Consider the following 19,884-nt stretch of genomic DNA (forward strand, 5'->3'; position numbering starts at 1 on the left):
CTGAATGAGAATTCCTGTTTCTAGCGGACTATGTTAACTTAAAACCAGCATAAGAACGAAAACGATGAACCTCGTTGAAAGGTAGCTGTGGCAGTGTGCCAAATGCAACAACAGTGCAAACAAAGGCTATGCGGCACATTATCAAATGCGCTGTGCAAATAAAGTTCTTCTGTGAAACTATTTCATTAATCGGGCCACTTCCTAAAATGGCTGCTATTTCTGCCTATTATACTAATCTCAAGATTGCCCCTTGGGTGGCACTGAGGTATGAGATGAAATAAACACCCGGATTCACACATAGACACAAGTATGACAGTTGGAAGTTACATATCTTTGGTGTGTCTAAACATGCTTAGAGATGGAGCGAGGTGTTACTCCAAAATTGGTAACACCGCGCTCTGAAATTTTTTAAATGCAGGAATGTGCTGTATTTTCAAAAATACAGCGCACCCCTGTGTTTCCCCTGGCGCTCGCGCTAAAAAAGCTGGCTAGCGCCAGCGCAGGCACCCTTACGTCATGCTGCAGGGGCGATTGTTTATGTGAAAAAGAGACAACTTTCCTGCACATAAACAATCTTTAAAGGCGATTAGCTGTTTCTATGTGTGCTGCAGAAGAATGCAGCACACATAGAAAGAGCAAAATAAGAGGAGAAATTAATAGTTTCTCCTCGTATCATCATCCAAAGACCAGGTTTTACCGTGGCCTTAGTTTTTGATGTTGCCCCATCCATCTAAAATGGGACAGTGTCAAAAAGCAATGGGTGTTGTGGTGGAACACCCACTGCAACACCCATTGCATGCCCCTTTCACACTAAGTAAAGCGTGAAAAGGGGTCATATTTTCAGGATGGCATTAAGCCACGTTAAGAGAAGGGGATATCACCAACAGAACGTCACTAAAAGTGTAAATACACCCGTAGGTGAGCTTAGGCAGGTTTAAAGACCCGCATTTACCTCCACCGCAGGTTTCCGAGCACTCTGTGAATCCTTCATACTCCCAGTCATGAAGCTCCTCTAAGTCCTGTAGGCCACCGTAGATCAGGTCGTCTTCTTCTGGAGTGTACTCGCCGGCCTCGCCATTGCAAGGCCCACTGTAACAAGTTCTCCTAGCTACAGGCTTGGGGCCTTCGCATTCATCGATGGGTAGGTCGGCCACAGTCTGTGAGAATGACAGGAGCACCTGACACTTTACCACGCGCTGCTGAGTACCAACGCCACAGGTCACGCTGCACCCCGACCAGGGCTCCGGGATGTACCTGAAAGAGCGTGGAAAGACGTGATACACCCTCAGTCAAGTTGAAACATTCAGTGACATCATGAAATCATGCATATTGACAGGCCTCTTAACCCCCTTGAAAGCACACCTTATTTTGTTTTTATTACTCAACAGGGCTTTAAGTGGGATGAAAAAACTGGGACGGGGGTCTCCAAAGGGGCATGGCCGATGTAATTAAGGGCATGGCTTAAAAACAGAAAAAGCTAAAAATCAGTGCTGGTATGAGCGTGCCCCCTCGACCGGTATTTTGATGCTTCTGTCATTGTATCCGGATGTATACTACAAGTAACATTACACCTACAACAAGCCAAACTATTGGCTTTGTCAATAGTCGTTATTTGCATAAGATAGATAAACAATAAATATGCATTCGGTGTTTATAATATAGAAAATGTTTCTGTTTTGAAATGATGAGACTGTGATAGAACTATAACAAGCCTCTTTGAAGTTCCCTGAAAGGCAGTAAAGGGTGGTACTGTGCAGAGTTAAGATTTTTTTTTACTCTGATGGTGAGGGCGAAAATGGAGAGCCCAATAGGGACCCGTCTCAGCACCTGCTTTTTAGAACTGTCACCGGCCCAATTAAAGCCCTGTTAATCAATCTAAGGAAAATGCCCATTTATTTTGGAATGCTCTGATCTGGATCAGCAATGGTTATAGAGCTTAGAACCGGATAAGAATCAAAGGATCTCGGGGCAACTCTGGCATTTGTAAAGGGTAAGCAGACCCTTTAGGCATATGAGCACCATGGTACCATGATCAGCACCCTGGAACATGTGAGCATCCACCAAATCTTTAATAGCAGCGATACGAGGCGCTGCGTGAACCCACCATGCTCAGGAACCCCACTGACTTACCAGGTACAAAAATAAATACATGGACCAGTGAGCAACGTATGCAAAATACAAATAAAAATCACATTTGAAGAAGATTATATTTTTGTGTTTATTTGTTCCATAAAACGACTATTTGAACAGACTAGTTGTCCAGATTAACAGAGGAGCTGCATTATGTAGCAGAAATTTGAAATACAGGTCACAAAAGATGGTAGGAAACCCTCTTCATGGACATTGCTGCTCGTTCAAATGATCTCGTCTTCGTTAAAGTTAGAGCTATTGGCATTGCAAATGTCATTTTTTTCATGTATTGTTTTTTTTAAAACTGATAAATATATGGTATTGTCATTTACAATGGCAATAGTTAAGCATTAGAGAGTAGAAGAGAGTAATAGCTTAATCTCTCTCAAATGCGAGACCTATTGCATTTGCACCCACACACAAACACACACACAGCCACACACACACACACACACACACACACACACACACACACACACACACACACACACAGAGCCACACACACATACACAGAGCCACACACACACACAGAGCCACACACACACACACAGAGCCCCCCCACACACACACAGAGCCCCCCCACACACAGAGCCCCCCACCCACACACACACAGCCCCACACACACACAGAGCCTCACACACACAGAGCCCCCACACACACAGAGCCCCCCACACACACACACAGAGCCCCCCACACACACACAGAGCCCCCCCCACACACACAGAGCCCCCCACACACAGAGCCCCCCACACACAGAGAGCCCCCCACACACAGAGCTCCCCCACACACAGAGCCCCCCCCACAAACACAGAGCCCCCCACACACAGAGCCCCCAACACACACAGAGCCCCCACCACACAGAGCCCCCCACACACACAGAGCCCCCCCACACACACAGAACCACCCCCACACACACAGAACCCCCACACACCAAAATACACAAGAAGCAGAAAAATACTGCGTAAAAATTGGGATAAAAATAGTCAAATTAGCTAGCAGCAGAGGAGTGAAATAACAGACCAAATGGCAGAAAACATAATAAACTGGATGAAAAATAATAAACAAATGTAAATTTGGCAAGAAAAACAGTAGTAAAATAACGTACAAGTTGAGTGATGAAGTGACAAAACGCACAACAAAATAGAAAGCATTACAAGTGTTACAGAAAACAGACTAAATGAAAAGAAAAATCAGCAGGATAAAAGGGAAAACAACTGGTAGAAACTGCAAATAAAGGGGCCAGAGCTTGAAAAGCAAGAAATATAAGAAAAATGACCAACGCAGAAAGAAACACAGCAGAAAAATAAACAATCTGGGGGGGCGTGCTCTACCTCTTGCAGGAATCTGTGTGTAACCCACACATCAGTAGTTCTAATTTATTCAAGATAGTTGGCAATTTAGTTAATATACAGGCTGCAGAGGTCTGCCCGTAGGTCGCAGGCTCTCTTTTTCAGAAAAGTCTAAAGCAGTGCACATACTGGAGATGGACATCCGTGCTCAACATCCCAGGTCACACTGTCTTAGTGAGGTAGCTAGCTCCCTACTAGAAGGAACTATGGTAAAAAAAAACAATTTTCAAGCATTTACTCGTAAAAATACATTAAAGTCTAGCCCAAATCCCCTTAACTTACAAATCAATGTAAAGTATTGATTTCTATTCCACACCACAAACCAAATCCCTCTCTTAATCGTGCCTCCAGCCCTTCGGCCTTGTTAGTGACTTATTCCCGCGCATCCTGTACCTCGTCCCTTCTTATGGGGAAACTCACCCTAGATGATGCAGGGCTGGCTCCCCGAGTCCCTGGAGAGTGTTGGTGAGATCTTTTTGCAGGCGGTGGTGAACTATTTGGAGAAAGCTGTTGGGATTTTGGAGAAATGGTGCACTTTCTAGAGAGCTGCTGGGATCTTCTGGAAGGTGTAGGGGCCAGCTAGACAGAAGCGGTTGGGGTTTTGCGGAAGGCGGAGGAGTGCACTTTCGAGAGTGGGCTTGGGGGTTTGAAGAGGGGCACTTTGGAGGGTGAGCTTGGGGTTTTGGAGAACGGCACTGTGAAGAGAGGGCTTGAAACTTTGGAGAACGGCACTGTGGAGACTGGGGTTGGGATTTTGGAGAACGGCACTGTAGAGAGAGTGTTTGGGATTTTGGAGAAGGGCACTGTGGATAGAGGGCTTGAAACTTTGGGGCACAGCACTGTGGAGACTGGGGTTGGGATTTCGGAGAACAGCACTGTAGAGAGATAGTTCGGGATTTTGGAGAAGGGCACTGTAGATAGAGGGCGTGAAACTTTGGAGAACAGCACTGGGGAGACAGGGCTTGGGATTTTGGGGAAGGTCACTGTAGCGAGGGGCTTGGGATTTTGGAGAAGGGCACTGTAGTGAGGGGGGCTTGGGATTTTGGAGAAGGGCACTGTAGTGAGGGGGCTTGGGATTTTGGAGAAGGGCACTGTAGCGAGGGGGCTTGGGATTTTGAAGAAGGGCACTGTCGAGAGGGGGCTTGGAATTTTGGAGAAGGGCACTGCAGCGAGGGGGCTTGGGATTTTGGAGAAGGGCACTGTAGTGAGCGGGCTTGGGATTTCGGAGAAGGTTACTTTGGAGAGGTTTGTTGTGATCTTTTGGAAGGAAGGGACTTTGGAGAGAGTTTTTGGCATCTCCTTGAAATTGAAGGAAGGCATTTAGGGGGGCTTGTGGAAGGCGGAGGGGAACACTTAGCAGCAAGTTGTTGGGATGTCATGGAGAAGGACACACAACGTTTAAGCGGAAGTAACTGCGCTCCATTGGAAGGTGGAGGCGGGCACTTTAGAGAGGAGCTTTGTTGTATATTGGAAGGCATGGGCGGTTCTTAAGAGAGGAATCCAAGTTTGTATAATTTCCCCGGAGAACAGTGCTGCAGGAGCTTCCCTTAAGAGGCACCGGGACGCGATCGCATTTTTTTTCTAGATTAAGATACTTGCGAACGCGGGATGCCCAGTACAGAGAGGACTACAATCGAGTTTGTCACTATGCATCAGTTTGGCGGTTCTGCCCTTTTGCCCCAATTTAAAATATCACGTGAAGAGAAACACATTGCAGGTGTGGCTTGACAACACGCCCAACTGACTGTCAAAATAAAAAGATAAAGCCGCCCGACTAGCTGCAATAACAAGCATCGCCGGTATGAGCCGAGCACTGCTGCTGCAAGAAGATGGACACCTACCGTCCTAATCGGAGGTTCATGCTGCCATTTTATTGAGGGGCCCTTCTGCTGGGGGCTGTGTGAACGCTCTTCACCCCGACTCCTTGGTGCGGGCTTGGGGAGACCCGCTGACGGAGCCACCGCTACAATAAGGTGAGCCTGCCTGCTCTGAGGGTCCGGCGGCTGCGGCCTGGGCGGAGCGCTGCGGCCTGTGAGACTCGCTCATGTCTGGATCCCTGGGCCTGCTGACAGGAGGCTGGAGTGCCAGGGGCCTGTGCTTGCGGATTACGGAGGCACTGCTTGGGGCGCTGAGGTCTGTACGTTGCAAGACTGCCGCCGGTGCTGGGACTGACGACGGGGGAGTAAGTCGGCGGACACTTGGGGTCTGGTGTGGGCTGTCTGCGAGGGGCTGGCTGTGCAGAGCTCCACTGCCCTGTCCCGCCGAGAGAGGACGAGACCCCGGATGTCCTGGTGATTGGCTTTGGCAGTACAGATGGGGGCGGCAGATTAGACGCTGGCATTGCGGGCTACATCGCCTACCTCTGATTCCCTCCGAACGGCGCTGAGCGGTGGATGCACACCACCATGTTTCTCCGAGGTCAAGCAGAAATGCCTCGGAGAAATGCCCCGTCATTTTAAGACTGGGAGTGTGTTTTTCTTTCTCTCCTCTTCCCATTGGCTGGAATGTAAAATTCCAGCCAATGGGAAGAGGAGAGAAAGAAACTAAAAAACACCCCCCCGAATCCAAAAAAGACGGGGCTTAAATGGAAAGACAAACCTCTTCTCCAATGGCTGGCCTCCGTTTAGGAAGCCAGCGATTGGAGAAGAGGGGCGGGTTTAAGCCCCATACTCTAAAACATAAAATCTCGCCAGCGAGACTGCGCAAGCGCAGTCTACACAGTCCGAGACCTAAAAAAACCACACGTGTCTTGCACAGTAACACCCGCTTTCTCACGGCTAAAAACAATTGTGTTCCGTTTACACTGATTGGTTTTTTTTTAAAATGATAAAATGTCACCAACTATTCTTCTAAATTCTAGTTCCAAGTAACTTTCTAGATTTGTAGTCATGATCTTCCTATAAAAGATTAATACCATCTTCCAATATATTGTGCAGTGGCTTTTACTCCGATACAGACAGCGCACCTGTAGGTACAATTGAATGCATTATTACCTTGATGGCGGTGTTACCACAAACTTTTCATCTCCAGACACAACATCAGAATTTCTGTCATTAATCCTTCCGCAAACGTTTTTAGATATGCATTGTTCCTCCTACGGTACCTACATGTATTTATGTATGTTGAAGAATGATAGGCCTAGCTACTGTTGCAGATCTTGAAGCATTAAAACTGTTCATGAGTAACCCTCCAGAATTACCTGCAATGTCAATAGTTTTAGCTGATTCATATAAAAAATTTTGTAATTCTAAAAAAAAAAGCTTTGGCGAAGACCATCTTCAAAAGATGCTTGGGTTTGTTTGCTGTGCTCTTCCGCCACTCACTTTTTTTTGTAAATATTTTTATTGGTTTTCACTTTAATCGTAGTTACATACATAATCCAGTTGACAGTTTGGTTATTTACAAATCGAATTAGCAATCCTAGGGAGAAAACATCAATTACAATCACAGCAAAGTCATGTGTCTCTCTCCAGTGCATTACAATTCCATTTCTACTGATGGGGAAACGCAGATGTTGCCCTGGTAGGCGTTCCACTTGCCCCACTGTCTATCCCATTTCTTAGGGGACCCTCGTGCTTTGAACACTTCTTTTTCAGCAATCATACAATTATCATATTCTCTAACCCATAGTCTAAGTGAAGGTCTGTCTGCTACCCCCCACGCCGTGCAATTTGCTGTTTAACTAGAGTATATCCCAGTGTTGCCATCTGTTATTCTACCTCCGTGAGGTCCATCTGTTCCCACATGTTAAGGAACCCCAATCTTGGCGTGACGGTGAGTTCCTTTCCTAGGGCTTCACAAATATGACCCGTGGCCCCCTCCCAATATGGTCATACCCCTGGGCATTCCCAGATCGTATGATAAAAGGTCAAATCTTGTTGGCAGCCCCGAAGACAGAGCAAACTTGTCTTGAGCCCATTCTCGCTAGGGTTGGTCCGGTCAGATAGGATCTATGTAGGATTTTAAGTTTAATAAGCCGGTAACTGAGGGTAAGGGCGGCCTCCCGGGGGGTATCAGTTCCGCCTGCCAGTCTTCATCATCAATGGGCCCGAGGTCCACCTGCCACTTCTCCAGACGTTTACAGAACGTATCAGGTAGATTGTTGCATAGCTTTTTATATGTTAATGATATGGCTTTGGTGAGCAACGGCCGTCGAGTAGTCTATCCTCCAAGGGGGATGAATCCGGCAAATCCACCATATGCGGAAGAGCAGTGGTGATGGCGTGTCGGATTTGCAGGTATCTAAATACCTCACCTTGGGCCATGCACCAGGTCTCGTATAGTAGAGATCCCGATGGTATCCCATTTGTCGAACCCAGGTTGGTGACATAAAAGTCCCAGCTTTTGAGTAGACCACAGTGGCGTGGCTTTGGTGAGGACTTTCGACCAGCCAAGTTGGGAGTTTGCCAGGTGCCATATGGTGACTGCGTGGGCTGTGGGGCCGAGATATTGTCCTTTCCGAGCCCTAGAATACAGCGCCCCCAAGTAGCCTGCACGTCTCATTTGGTATTTATCCAACATGTAAGCTGGGTCAATCGGGGAGCGGTAAATCCAATGATTCACCACCATCTGTGAAGCCCAGTAGTAGAGTCTAATGTCTGGGAGGGCAATGCCTCCGTCATACTACCCCTTGGTTAACTTGTTCAGCGTATTCGCGGGGCTCCCCCGTCCCACAGCAGCGTCCGTTCCGCCACTCTCTTAATGCAATTTTTTTTCTTTTTCCTTTAATACTCTGACTAGATATTCTGCTTAAGTTCTGTCACAGGGCCTTGGCCATTGTCAGGGAGACAGTGGTTGTGGAGGGTAGGTGAACAGCGATGTTAACACACCATATTATCCATTTCAGCCATCTAATAGTGCTCCCTCTAGTGGCTGCTACTGAGAAATGATCTGTATCTCCACCCTTGTTTTCCAGGGAGACTCCTCCTGCTGGACACTACAATGAAGTGAGGACTCATGCTCACATTCTGCTTTCCCAAAATAGTCCCTCACTCATTAGTGGTGGCATTGCTTGTCTCTGTATTCTCCCCCCCAAAATTTCTTAAAATGCATTCAATTATGGTTTTCTTAAAAAATGTATGAATGGCACAGATTCTTTAATTCATACTCACCAGGTAAAACAAAAATACATATTTCCACAACACATATCACTCACAACTCTCCACCGGCCCTTCACTGCCTTACAACAAACTACCTCTCACCTCTCGTCCTCCAGAAACAACTACAAAGAAAGCCCATATTACAGCAGGCACGGCCCAATGACAGTGCCCAGTGATTTTTCCCTATTACTAAAAATCCCAGTTTCCTAACAATTATTTTAATATCCAGTTGGGACTGGAATTTGCCTCTTGATCACCAACAGGTAGTTGAATGCGCCTGGATTAGGATGTGGGACATAGCGTGTGAAGGATTCAATATTTTTATTACTTAGTGTAGAATAATTAAACAATTATTCAGTGATTTAAGGCTCCACTTTCCCAGGCTTTCTTTCTGTAACCTAAACCAGGCAGATTGCATCAAATATGTGGTGGGTTTGCTTCCTGCAGCTGCATGACAGGAATTTATTTCCCTTTGTGTCTTACTGGGCGAGCCCACCAGAAGGCCATGAGCATCTGGCGCCCAGATATTACTGGTAGCCCTCTGCTTCTTGTGCTCCTACTGGGGTGAGGTATGACATCTTGTTGAAAGCTTCATCCAGTCTTCAAGCACAACCCTGTCTTTGAAGCACCGCAGGAAGGCGAGCTTCAGCAGGATAGAGGCAAGCTAAGTGGAGCCGTGCTGGTCTCTCCCTCCACCACCTGTGACCCTGGATGGAACCAAAACAACTGCTAATGCAACATAAAGTTTGCAACTATCAGGAAGTCAGAGATTGTGATGGCCAACATGAACTAACTTCCCTTCAGTTCTCTGATTACATCAGACATGACATTTTGTAACATCATTAAAAAGTGAAATCATTTGAATTCCATATGCAGCTCGATCATCTAATGTCACCACACGTCAAAGGTGATATTTTTTCTAAAGGAGAGACTGTGAGGCAACCCATGTTTTATTTCCTCCTCTCTGATCCCCTTTTATTCCAATTCTGCGTGTTACCTACTTCTGCATTTTCCCACTAGTTTCCTTTATTCCTAGATTTCACCTTCCTGATCTTTTAACCAAGTCTGTTCACCTAACTTTTTATCTTTGCTCATTCTTCCCTTTTTTCTACTTTTTTCTAACTTCTAAACGTCCCACTTTTACCTTTACAGTCCCCTTTTCTCATTCAGTCAACACGAATTTCCATATCTATCGTGTTTTCAATTCGACCAACTTATTTCCTTGACTCATTCAGCCATCACCTCCCTCACAAGTTATGTTTTCCACTCCTTGACTTGTCACCCTGGTTCACTATTTCTCGGTGCCCTTCTGCCGTCTTCTCCCTTGCTGCCACCACTTCACTCCTCCATTTCTACACTCCTCTCTTTGATTTCTCCCCCTCTCTTCCTAATATTGAGTGTTTTTAAATGGTTGTCACAAAATACTAAGGCCTACTGTGGTTATTTCGAATGCTCTCATTTCAGTTAATGTTTCTGCTGGTTTATGTATTTGTAATTGTATTTATTATAGTGTTTACTACCCCATACGAGGCGTCGAAGCACTTTCGAGCAAGTAGTACGCCACTCTGGAACCCAAAAAGGATTCGGGCTGGATTAGTATAAAGAGATTTGAATTAATTTGAGTGATGGACATGTGGCTCTGTTAGTTGGATTGAAAAGGATAATGGGGGATAGAAGAGGGGAGACTCTAGAAAGTGTTTATTGAGAGATCACAGTAGTAAGATGAGGTACATGAGATTTGTTACTAGAAACCCTTGGGTGGAGTGTGCTATGTTAAAATGCATAAAATAAAATAAACAAAAAACAATGGTGAATGTTGTCAGTCAGCAGCGGGGCAGCTCCCTCAGCGCTGGAAAGTGGCCAAAGCCAGAGCAGCAGACTGCCACCATGGTCCGTTTGACACTTGTAAGCCCACACTCCAGTCCAGGATCTCTCCCAGGAAAGGTGGGTTTGTGATAGGTCTAAAGTTACTCAGTATTAGTGAAATCAAGTAAAGAGGGCTTCAGGAGGCCTGTTTTCAAAACGTACCCGTTGAAAGTGTTCCAAAATGGTAAAGAAGTGGTTAATAAACCGTAGAATGATTTTATCAATAAAGCAAGAGGTATATCCGAACAGCACCCTATTTGTTTCGATCGAGCTCACGGACCTGTAGTACTCACTACCTAACTCGCTCCCAGGCGAAAAAAGGTAAACAATCTCTGTGGCTTGGAATATTATAGCAAAGTCAGGATATTCTACTTGTGAAAAAAATGCACAGTTTCTAAACAACCATGGGGCATATTAGCAAGAACCTCGTTAAAATTATCGCTGTTTTAGCGGCAGGAAACTGCCGCTAAAATGGCGATAATGGGCTTGCTAATATGCGTTATAGAATTCCAATAGAAGCCCAGGTTAGATGTCCTGCACATCTAACCTGGGGTTCTATTGGAATTCTATAACGCATATTAGCAAGCCCATTATCGACGTTTTTGCGGCTGTTTCCTTCCGCTAAAACAGCGATAATTTTAACGAGGTTCTTGCTAATATTCCCCCAGGTTTTTTTTTAATTCTCTCCCCTCTGCACTTTTTGCCCTTCTGGGGTTGTGTTTTACAAATATTTCTCGAAATGCAAATGACAAAATCCGCCATGTTGGGGGCTTCCAGTACGTTTCAGTATTTCAAAATAGTCCTTAATATCAGTGAGGGGAGAAGTTGTCTCTCAAACTTCCAGAAATTCTTACGAACACCGAGCTTACTATCTGTAGTTTACAACGTTTTCTGCTTGTGGGTTTTTGCGCTAAAACATGCACCTTTTAGAGTTAGTTTGAGATAAAACTATCCACCGTGTTTGAGAGGTGTGAGGAAAATGCTTTTAAAGTTAACTTGTGAGAAAAATGAACATCCATTTTCATCATCAAGTAGCACTCACAAGTAATTATTGGTAGTGTGCATGGACACCAAGCAGGGGCATAAATGTTAGAAATGTAAGAACCTCCATGAAGTAGGCAAAGGCCAACAATCTCGTATTTACGCGAGCCTTCACTTGAGTAATATTATCCTTTTTTGGTCAAGCCTACCTGACAGTGGAAGCTGATGATATTGTGGTCTTACCAAGAACATACAGGGTCTTGCAGCCCACCCCTTACTTACCATAGGCTGGCTTTACTGTCACTCTTATCTGCTTCCTTATTTGCTAGCTTTCTATTCGGTCAATTTCCTTGTTTTGGCCTGTCCTTCTTGTGTTTGTCCCTCTGGAGCATAGCAGCCTTACCATCTCTCTGATTGGTTGTCTTTTATCCTTGGCCAGCTCATTTTTAGGGAACAATTTTTGTTCTTTTACATAAGGACTCCAAGGGGGTACATGTTTTTTCCAGCTCTCTCCTTCTCTCCCCTCTGTGTGCTCCTCCAAATACTCCTGCATTCCGCATTTCTCTCTAGTGTACTTTTTCCCACTGCCCCCCTTGCTCTCTGTGGTGTTCACTGTTTTTGCCACAAATGTGCCAATTTGTGCCTATATCATATTCACAATTCCATCCACACTGTGAACCTCTCTAAAACCTAAAACACCTGATGTTAAACAACAAATATGATACCATGATGTTAGGCCTGGCTTAGATACAGCTTTATTTTTTTGACAGCCTAATGGTCTCAAAATCATATTAAAAATACATATATTGTAATACAGGGGCTTTCATTCATCTCTATTCATCCAGTGGTCACTTTAAGTGGCACTGACGTTCATATTTTGCTTCCACCCACCACAATATAAAGCATGGCGTGATGGGTCTACCCACTTTCGCAATTCACTCCACTGTGTGTGACAGCATTTTGCTTGTTCCCATATGCACATCCATCTGAACAATTAGTCTACTTCACTGGAAGGAGTAGTACTCCAAACTTTGCTTTTATTTAATTTTTTATCTATTTTTGTGAATGGTAATTTTTTTTACTTTTTTGCAAACATATACATACCACCTCCAGACTGTGTCATTTTCTTATTTTTTTAATGCTTACATCATTACGCATGTGCATGCCAGAAGAATGACAACGGCCTAGTCATTGCTGTTTTTTTGCTTTCTCTTTTTTCCCCAGCGCTGCACGACATCAGCAGAAAGCATTTCTGCTTTTTCCAGATGCTGCACATCATCAGACAGTATCTGCAAAGCTATACGGTCCAAAAACTTGGCTTTTTAACAAACCTGTGTAATTCCCCGCATTCTTCCTTTGCTCCAACCTCCGCAGCGCTGGGACGCCTCAGGGTAGCCACCGCGCTTTACAAATTGTCTTTTCATTTCATTTCATTTCAAATAGGTGAGACCCATTGGCTTTGCAAATGCATGTTTAAGGTTGGATGCCGCTTCTTGAAAGCATACATTGGGATATTGAGAGCTCCAGGGAAGACAATGGAGTAGCTGAAGACTAATAAATGCTGGCACAGGCCTTCCGCTCCAACATTTCAATGACTTATTTTGCCCCTTTTTAGGTCTCACCTGCGACAGCGCATGTTCTGCATGAGCTCTCACTTGCAAGAGCTACTGTATACAACAAGGGGCTTACATCACGCCCATTTCTTAACATTCATTGGCTTCACTGTCACTTTTATTTGCTGCCTTCTAATAGGCCAGCATGTGCTAACTTGACTTCCTCTTCTTTCCATTGGAGCACAGAACAAGTAAACTGATTGATTCAGCTTGATTTCTGTCCTTCCGCTGATCACGCTGTGATTGAGGTACTACTTTTATTTTTACTTCTTGCCTATCCTCCTTGTTGAACCTCTTGGTATTTGTAGCTATGGTTTATTGTTCCACATGCACTTCAAAGAAGCCCTTTTGACCTTTGAAATGGATGTTTATTGTGAAAACAGATGTTATCTGCTTCCAGATGTATTTTCAGTAAGACACGGACACAGGCGCAATTGCTTTCTTTATGTGATGGAATTTGTTTTGCCAGTCATGTTTTTTCCTTTTTCACACATAGGAAATTGAACTGATTTGCCCATATACACATGTATTTTGCTGAGAACTAACAAGCTTTGGCAAAGCCAACAGGTTTCACCTTTGAGACTATTGGCTCTGCCATTGCCTTTTCGTTCATGCTGCACAGCATGGGCACTGACAATTTTGTCATTAATTTGTAGCTATGCTGTACATCAGCTTGGCTGGTATGAGGCATGGATAACAATAACAATAATTAAATAAAAAAGGACTATGATGCATCCAGTACTAATACACTTTTTAAAAGTGCATTAGCCCTGACTACATCTTTGCGCTTTTTAAAATTAGTTTTAGCCACACTGCAAAGAATCCACACTGCTCTACAGCATAGCTACAACACATTGCCAAAGCCAGTAGCTCTCAGAGGTGTGACTAATTGGCTTTGCTAATGCTTGTTAATTAACAACATTTAACTGGCAGTGAGCTGAAGGTTCTAATAGCATTATAGCCCTTCTGCCTCGGGCTAAAGCAGCTGTTAAAGGCCCTCTGCCTCATTATAGGTCTTACCCTGAGGCTTGAGCCAGTAACTAAGGTTCAGGGCCTTTAATAATGAGTAAAGTCCTCAGCAGCGGGGTATAAGAATATATCTTCTCTCACTTTGGCATTATTTAAACATCAGTACATTATATCTGAGGTAAAGGCAGCAGATGCATTAAAAATATGAAGACAAAAAGGGAAGTGTTTATCTAAAGGTTTGATACGCTATCTAGAAAGACTTTATGTTGAATTCAAATGCTGTGTTGAATTCAAACCCCTAGGTTAGTGAGACAGCGTTTAAAGGATCAAACTGATCTTGCTACCAACATGTTTCAGAAAAGATGTGCGCTTTTGCCATAAGACTTTTTAAAAGTCCTTGGTGCTGGTAACATATCAATAGTTGTATTGCAATGTCATACAGACATTAATAAAGCAAGTCTTTCCCTACTCCATTTCTCAGCGCCTCTGCTTAAGAAGCTATGTAGTGGCACAAGGAGGGGTGCCCCCACCTCCCCACACACACTCATGTCAGGAATTCCACCTGGAACTAATTGTCTAAGGAGCTAAGAAGCCACAACTTGCCCAGATGGTGGAAGGAGGTCTGCTCCTCTTGTAAAAGGATTATTGGCTGGAAGTATCAAATGATGTTTCCTATTCTGTGTCTATAAGACAATGCCGTAGCACATATGAGCCTAGATCTTAAAATTGAAACTCTAAGCTCCATAGTGTCAAAATGTCTGGTTTCGGACGAGTAACTATCCCTTCCTTTGTTACATCGAGCGAATCTCTGCATGGGAGGTACATCTTCTCTTCATATAAGACTACCGTATTGAAGTCAGAAGCATGAGGTTGCATTCTTTGTGGGCTGCTGTGGCGCAGGGTGCCCACTCAAGGGTAAGGATGGGAGCTCATCCAGCTCGTAAATTATTGGGAAAAAATGTGCATGGTGCGGCTGGTGATCCCCACGACTGGTTGTGTGATTCAAGTGAACTTGTAGCATTTAACATGTGTTGGAGACCTCAGAAGTGAATGAGTTAGGTCCTCGGATTCCATGGGAGTGAACGTAAGCGCTTGACAGTACCTTAGCAATGGTAGAAGAACACGACTGATTCAAGAGGACTGCTTCTCTTCTCAGAATGCACTGGATTCAGGCACAGAAAGTAAAGATGCACTGTGGTCCAAGAGCATTTTCTATGCAGTGATCAAAATGTATACATTCTCACATTCAACTAGCCAGTTCTGCCAAATGTACCCCTGCGCATTTTGAGTCAAGACAGATCAATGGAAAGACACAAAACTAAGGCATGAGACACAGTGATTAATTGGTGCCAGTGCTTTCCGGTGCTAAGGACCGGCGCTTACTTTGCAGGGCCGGGTCTACACGTGTCTGCTGCACGTGACGTCACATATGATATTGATGATTGATATTTAGTATATGTACCTCACTGACTCTGCGCACAGTGTTGTTCTCCTCTACCGAGTCCCTGTGAAGAATGTTGCTGCTGTGAGAGCCTGAGCCAACAAGATTCTGATGGCCTTACTACTTTAGCGGCCCTTAGTTCAGTGTTGCTGCTGGGCGGGACACTGATTGGGCAATTTGGGCTGGATTTGGTCCGGCAGGTGTAGGGTCTGTGCGGCACCAAGGCAGCGTGCGCAGATTTTGTTCCAGATTGCCACTCCCTGGCAGCCCACGAGTCTTCAGCAGCATTCAAGTGAGCTTGACTGCGTTAAGAGCAGCAGCAGCACAACACCATGCCTATTTCAGTGAAATAAGTCATAGCCCCGACCCACCACGTAACAGTGAGTAATAACCGGTAGGCATGTCCATTGCCAACCAGTAGACAAAAAATATTCCCTTGAAGAATGTGCAATAGAACAATTTAAAACTCAAAGCAAATAGCACAATACATTAAATCAACAACAGTTTTGCAAAAATTGTTTTACAATTTATTAAAATTATACAATGTATTAAAATACCAAGTGGACAAAAGCACCACTTTACACAAATAAAACCAGTTAAAAAAGTGAGACAGATAATCAAAATACATGGGGTTCAAGATTGACCAGCAAAATTGATACAAATAAAAAGGACAGACAACAGTGAGACATCCAATTGTGCAATACTGGGTGTATATTCAAGCTCTATCTAACCCCCATATGTTATGCACAGTCTGTTAATGTGTCAACACAGGTGTCCGAGTTGAAGAATTATACTTTGAAATGCTTCGACGCGTTTCGGTGGTACATATGATTTTGGGCCACCTTTGTCAAGACACTACGTCCATTGCCAAACCAATGCTTTTTTTTTATTAGTTTTTTTAGCGCGGTGATGTGACGCTCGTGTTTTAATGATAATACTGTGCTGTGCCACACGGCTGTGCTACTGCCTCTGCCTGGCCTAGTAGCGGCAGCCGAACACAGCCAGATATATTTATGTATCACGATGAAGGGCCAGGGCTGGCCGGGGTTAAGTTAAAGGCCCTGCCTGGCGCCCAGGGCACAAGTCCTAAAAAAAGAAGTGGGGGGACGCTGTCACCGGACGTGACGTCACGACAGGAAGTGACTTCACGAAAAATGGCTCCGAACTCGCCCCAGAGAGGCCAAAAAGGGGAAGTCCAGCTGTTTGGCAAGGGGGACGGTGTCCAACCTGTAAAATAAGTGGGGGTACGCCGTCCACCCGCGGGGTACCCCGACTCGAGCCCTGCTGGCGCCTGAAGTTTCATCCAGGCTCCTGCTCCCCTAACAGTTAGCTGCTTCAGGGCACAATGTATCTGTACTTAGTTAAGGCAGTGCCCCAGACCCCAGCCTACCACGTACCCATAATAACCTTAAAGTACTGGTAGCCATGCACTGACTGAGCCATGCCCAACCAATGCTGCATTTTTTTTGTGCGTGAGGGTGATGATGATGCTGCGCCACTGTCTCTGCCTAGCCTAGTAGCAGACGCTGGCCGTATACACATCCATACTAATATAATAAAGAGAGAGCCCAAACCTTTGAGGCGGGTAATCTCAGGAACCACAGCACCAATCACAACACCCAATACAGCATTGAAAAGGACAGTTGCAGCAGATGGACATAGGCTATACAGCTGGCCACCATATACATTATAAGGGGGAAAGAACATTAGGGGAAAAGTAGTCCGTTGTGGGCGTTCTACTGGAAAGCCTTGGGCGTGTGCATGGGCGTGTGCATAGAGCGATGGGCGCGGCATGCTGGGACTGCCGTCCCGATACGAGGGGGAGTTGCATTTACCATTTGGGCGTGTGCATGGTGGGCGTTGGCCGTTGACGCGATGTGGAGCGTGTAATTTCCGTCAGATGGAGCCGAGCCGTCCCAATACTAGTGGGTATCGTCCCAATACAAGTGGGCGCTGCATTTACCATTGTTTTGGGGCCGTTGCACGTTGACGCAATGTGTGGCGTCTAATTGCCGTCGGCTGGAGTGGAGCGTCAGGTGAAGCGCACAAACACGTTCGCGTCTGCAGCGGACACAAACGTTCCCATATTGCATTGAGGACATGGCTTCACAGTGGACGCATTCTTCTGCGGGGGCTGAGCCGGGTGATGAGGCGATTCTGAGTCACGGGGTCTGAGCCGGGTGATTCAGAGTAAGTTTTTTTAAAAACGCGGGGCCTGATCCGGGTGATGGGGCGATACAGAGTACGTTTTTAAAAAAAACGAAGGGCCTGAGCCCGGTGATGGGGCGATTCAGAGTAAGATTTAAAAATAAATTGCCTTGCAAATTGAAAGCATTGCAGACATTCTATTTCATCCCCGGACAACGTCGGGACGAGCTGCTATATATCATATAAGGATGAAGGGCCCGGCCGGCCGGGGGTAAGTTAAAGGTCCCAGTCCTTCTCCGACAGGAGAAACTGGAGTGTTGGCCCCTTTGGGGACGATCTTCGTCAGCATGTTTGGCGGCAGTCCCTAGAATTCAGAGGATTCGGATGGGAGGCCGTTCCTTTGGATTCACTGCGGCCAAACTTTGGAACTCCTTGCCTTTGTTTTTAAGGAGTGCCGGGGAATTTACCTCCTTTAAAAAAGGATTGAAAACCCACCTATTTCCTAGGGCAGTGTAACATCGTGATAGTGTAACATCGTGTATGGTCAGGAAGAGTCAAAGCGCCAGGATACCCTTTGGGTGACAGTCAGCGCTATATAAATATGCGATACATACATACATACATACATACATACATGTCACGCATAGGGAGAGCCTGCGTGAGAGTGCTGGCTGAGCCCGGTTTAGAATTACAACAGTGCACTAAGGGTCCCCAGCTGCAGGAGTCTCCGAGTGAGCGAGAGGTAGCAAGGGGAAGCACCTGCTCACTCAAGGCTCAGGAAGGCATGCGAAGAGACAGAATATAAACAGGATTCTTAGAACCCTGGTTACTTCCCTGTAGTTTTTACACTGCCTGCCTATATCCTCACGCTTCAGGAGCAAACAGAAGTGTGTTGACGGACTAAGAATGAGAAAAGGAGTCAACCCTTCAATGACACCGGAGATCAGAGGGGGCCTGATTTTACTTTCGCTACCACTGGCATGTTGGTTAATCAACTTCCATTGCTTCTAAGCCCCTCTGTCTGCAATTGTGTAGTCTTAGTGCTGATGTAGACCCTGCCCTGGGCCTGAAGTATCTTCCAGGCTCCCACTCCCCTAAACAGTTTACTGCTTCAAAATGGCTGAATCCCTGCAGTTTACCCTTCACAAATGAAAATACAATTGATTGCGTTCCGAGATTGTACAGCAGTGCATGACAAGTTACCACATGGAAGTGTCACCTGCTGGGGTCAGGCCAGGGAAGCCGCATTTTACGTGTTTACAGATGGAGTAAGCAGAAACTTGAAACTTTGGAAACCTCGCTTTCTAATGCCAGATTTAGCACAGGACGCATGATATGGGCCCACTCTTCCTTATTCTAAATATCCGATTTCTTGGTGGCAAGCAGAATTTCTATTTTAATGGTTTATAACTTCAAGAAGTTATTGGTAATCCATATATGGGATCTGGTCAGGAAATATATTATTTGTCCTTTAGTTACCCTCCCTCACTCACTCTCTGTGCCTCACTGTATGACTCTCTCCATTCTCTGCATGTTTCTCTCTCTATTTCTCCATACTTCCCTCTGTTCCCCACCGGATTCCTCCCGCCTTCCTCTCTCATTCTTATTCACTGACTCTCTCTTTTCTCTACCTCTCTAGCTGTAAATATTTCTTTTTTTTGTAGTTTTCCATACCGTAGACCAGTCCCCCAAAGTAACATAATATGAGTATCTATAAAAGGTTCTCTTTCTTCTATTGTCCCTCTGCTGTACATTCTTCTTACACTGGTGCCCCTCTCATACTCCATACATGTGCTGTGATTGTGCACTGTCTTCTCCGATCCCATCCCTGGTAGCTAACGTTTCCTTAAATCTTTATTACCTTGAGTGGTTGGTTCTGGAACTTGTAGTGTCTCAAGGCAGACTCTCTTTCGCCTCAGGAAAACATGCAGAGCTAAAAATCGCTTACGCACTTAAGTAGAGTTGGTATTTATTCCTAACTCGTGTCCAGTAAGGCAGTGAGTAAGGCAGTGGCAGCTCCCGATCTGAGTAACCAGCAGTTTCTTGCCAGGGAAGGATCCCCAAAACTAAAATTGGTTCCTCATCACATCTGGCCTGCAAAGGGGTTAGTTTTCTGTGCTTCTTTCCTCAACTTAGTGCTCACAGGGACTCTGACTGTATGATGGTAGTGGTGTACTTGAAGGGGTTGGCTGGATAATTATTGCAATTCAGGGCCTCTGAGTTTTCACTAGCCTTCTGTGTACCATTTCGATGTTTGCAGTTTGCGTATGAAGTATACAAATAAATAA

General features: G+C 45.3%; 1 protein-coding gene across 1 annotated transcript in view; it reads right to left on the reverse strand.

The window, feature by feature from the left end:
* The window catches only part of ADAMTSL1 (ADAMTS like 1), a 677,686-nt gene that overhangs the window by 274,320 nt on the left and 383,482 nt on the right, over nt 1–19,884 (reverse strand). Inside the window, exon 14 of the mRNA XM_078677817.1 lies at nt 953–1,254. Within this exon, the coding sequence (XP_078533943.1) occupies nt 953–1,254 (302 nt within the window). The remainder of the gene's footprint in view (nt 1–952; nt 1,255–19,884) is intronic.

This window comes from Lissotriton helveticus, chromosome 2_1 (assembly GCF_964261635.1).
Source record: "Lissotriton helveticus chromosome 2_1, aLisHel1.1, whole genome shotgun sequence".
NCBI lineage: Eukaryota > Metazoa > Chordata > Amphibia > Caudata > Salamandridae > Lissotriton > Lissotriton helveticus.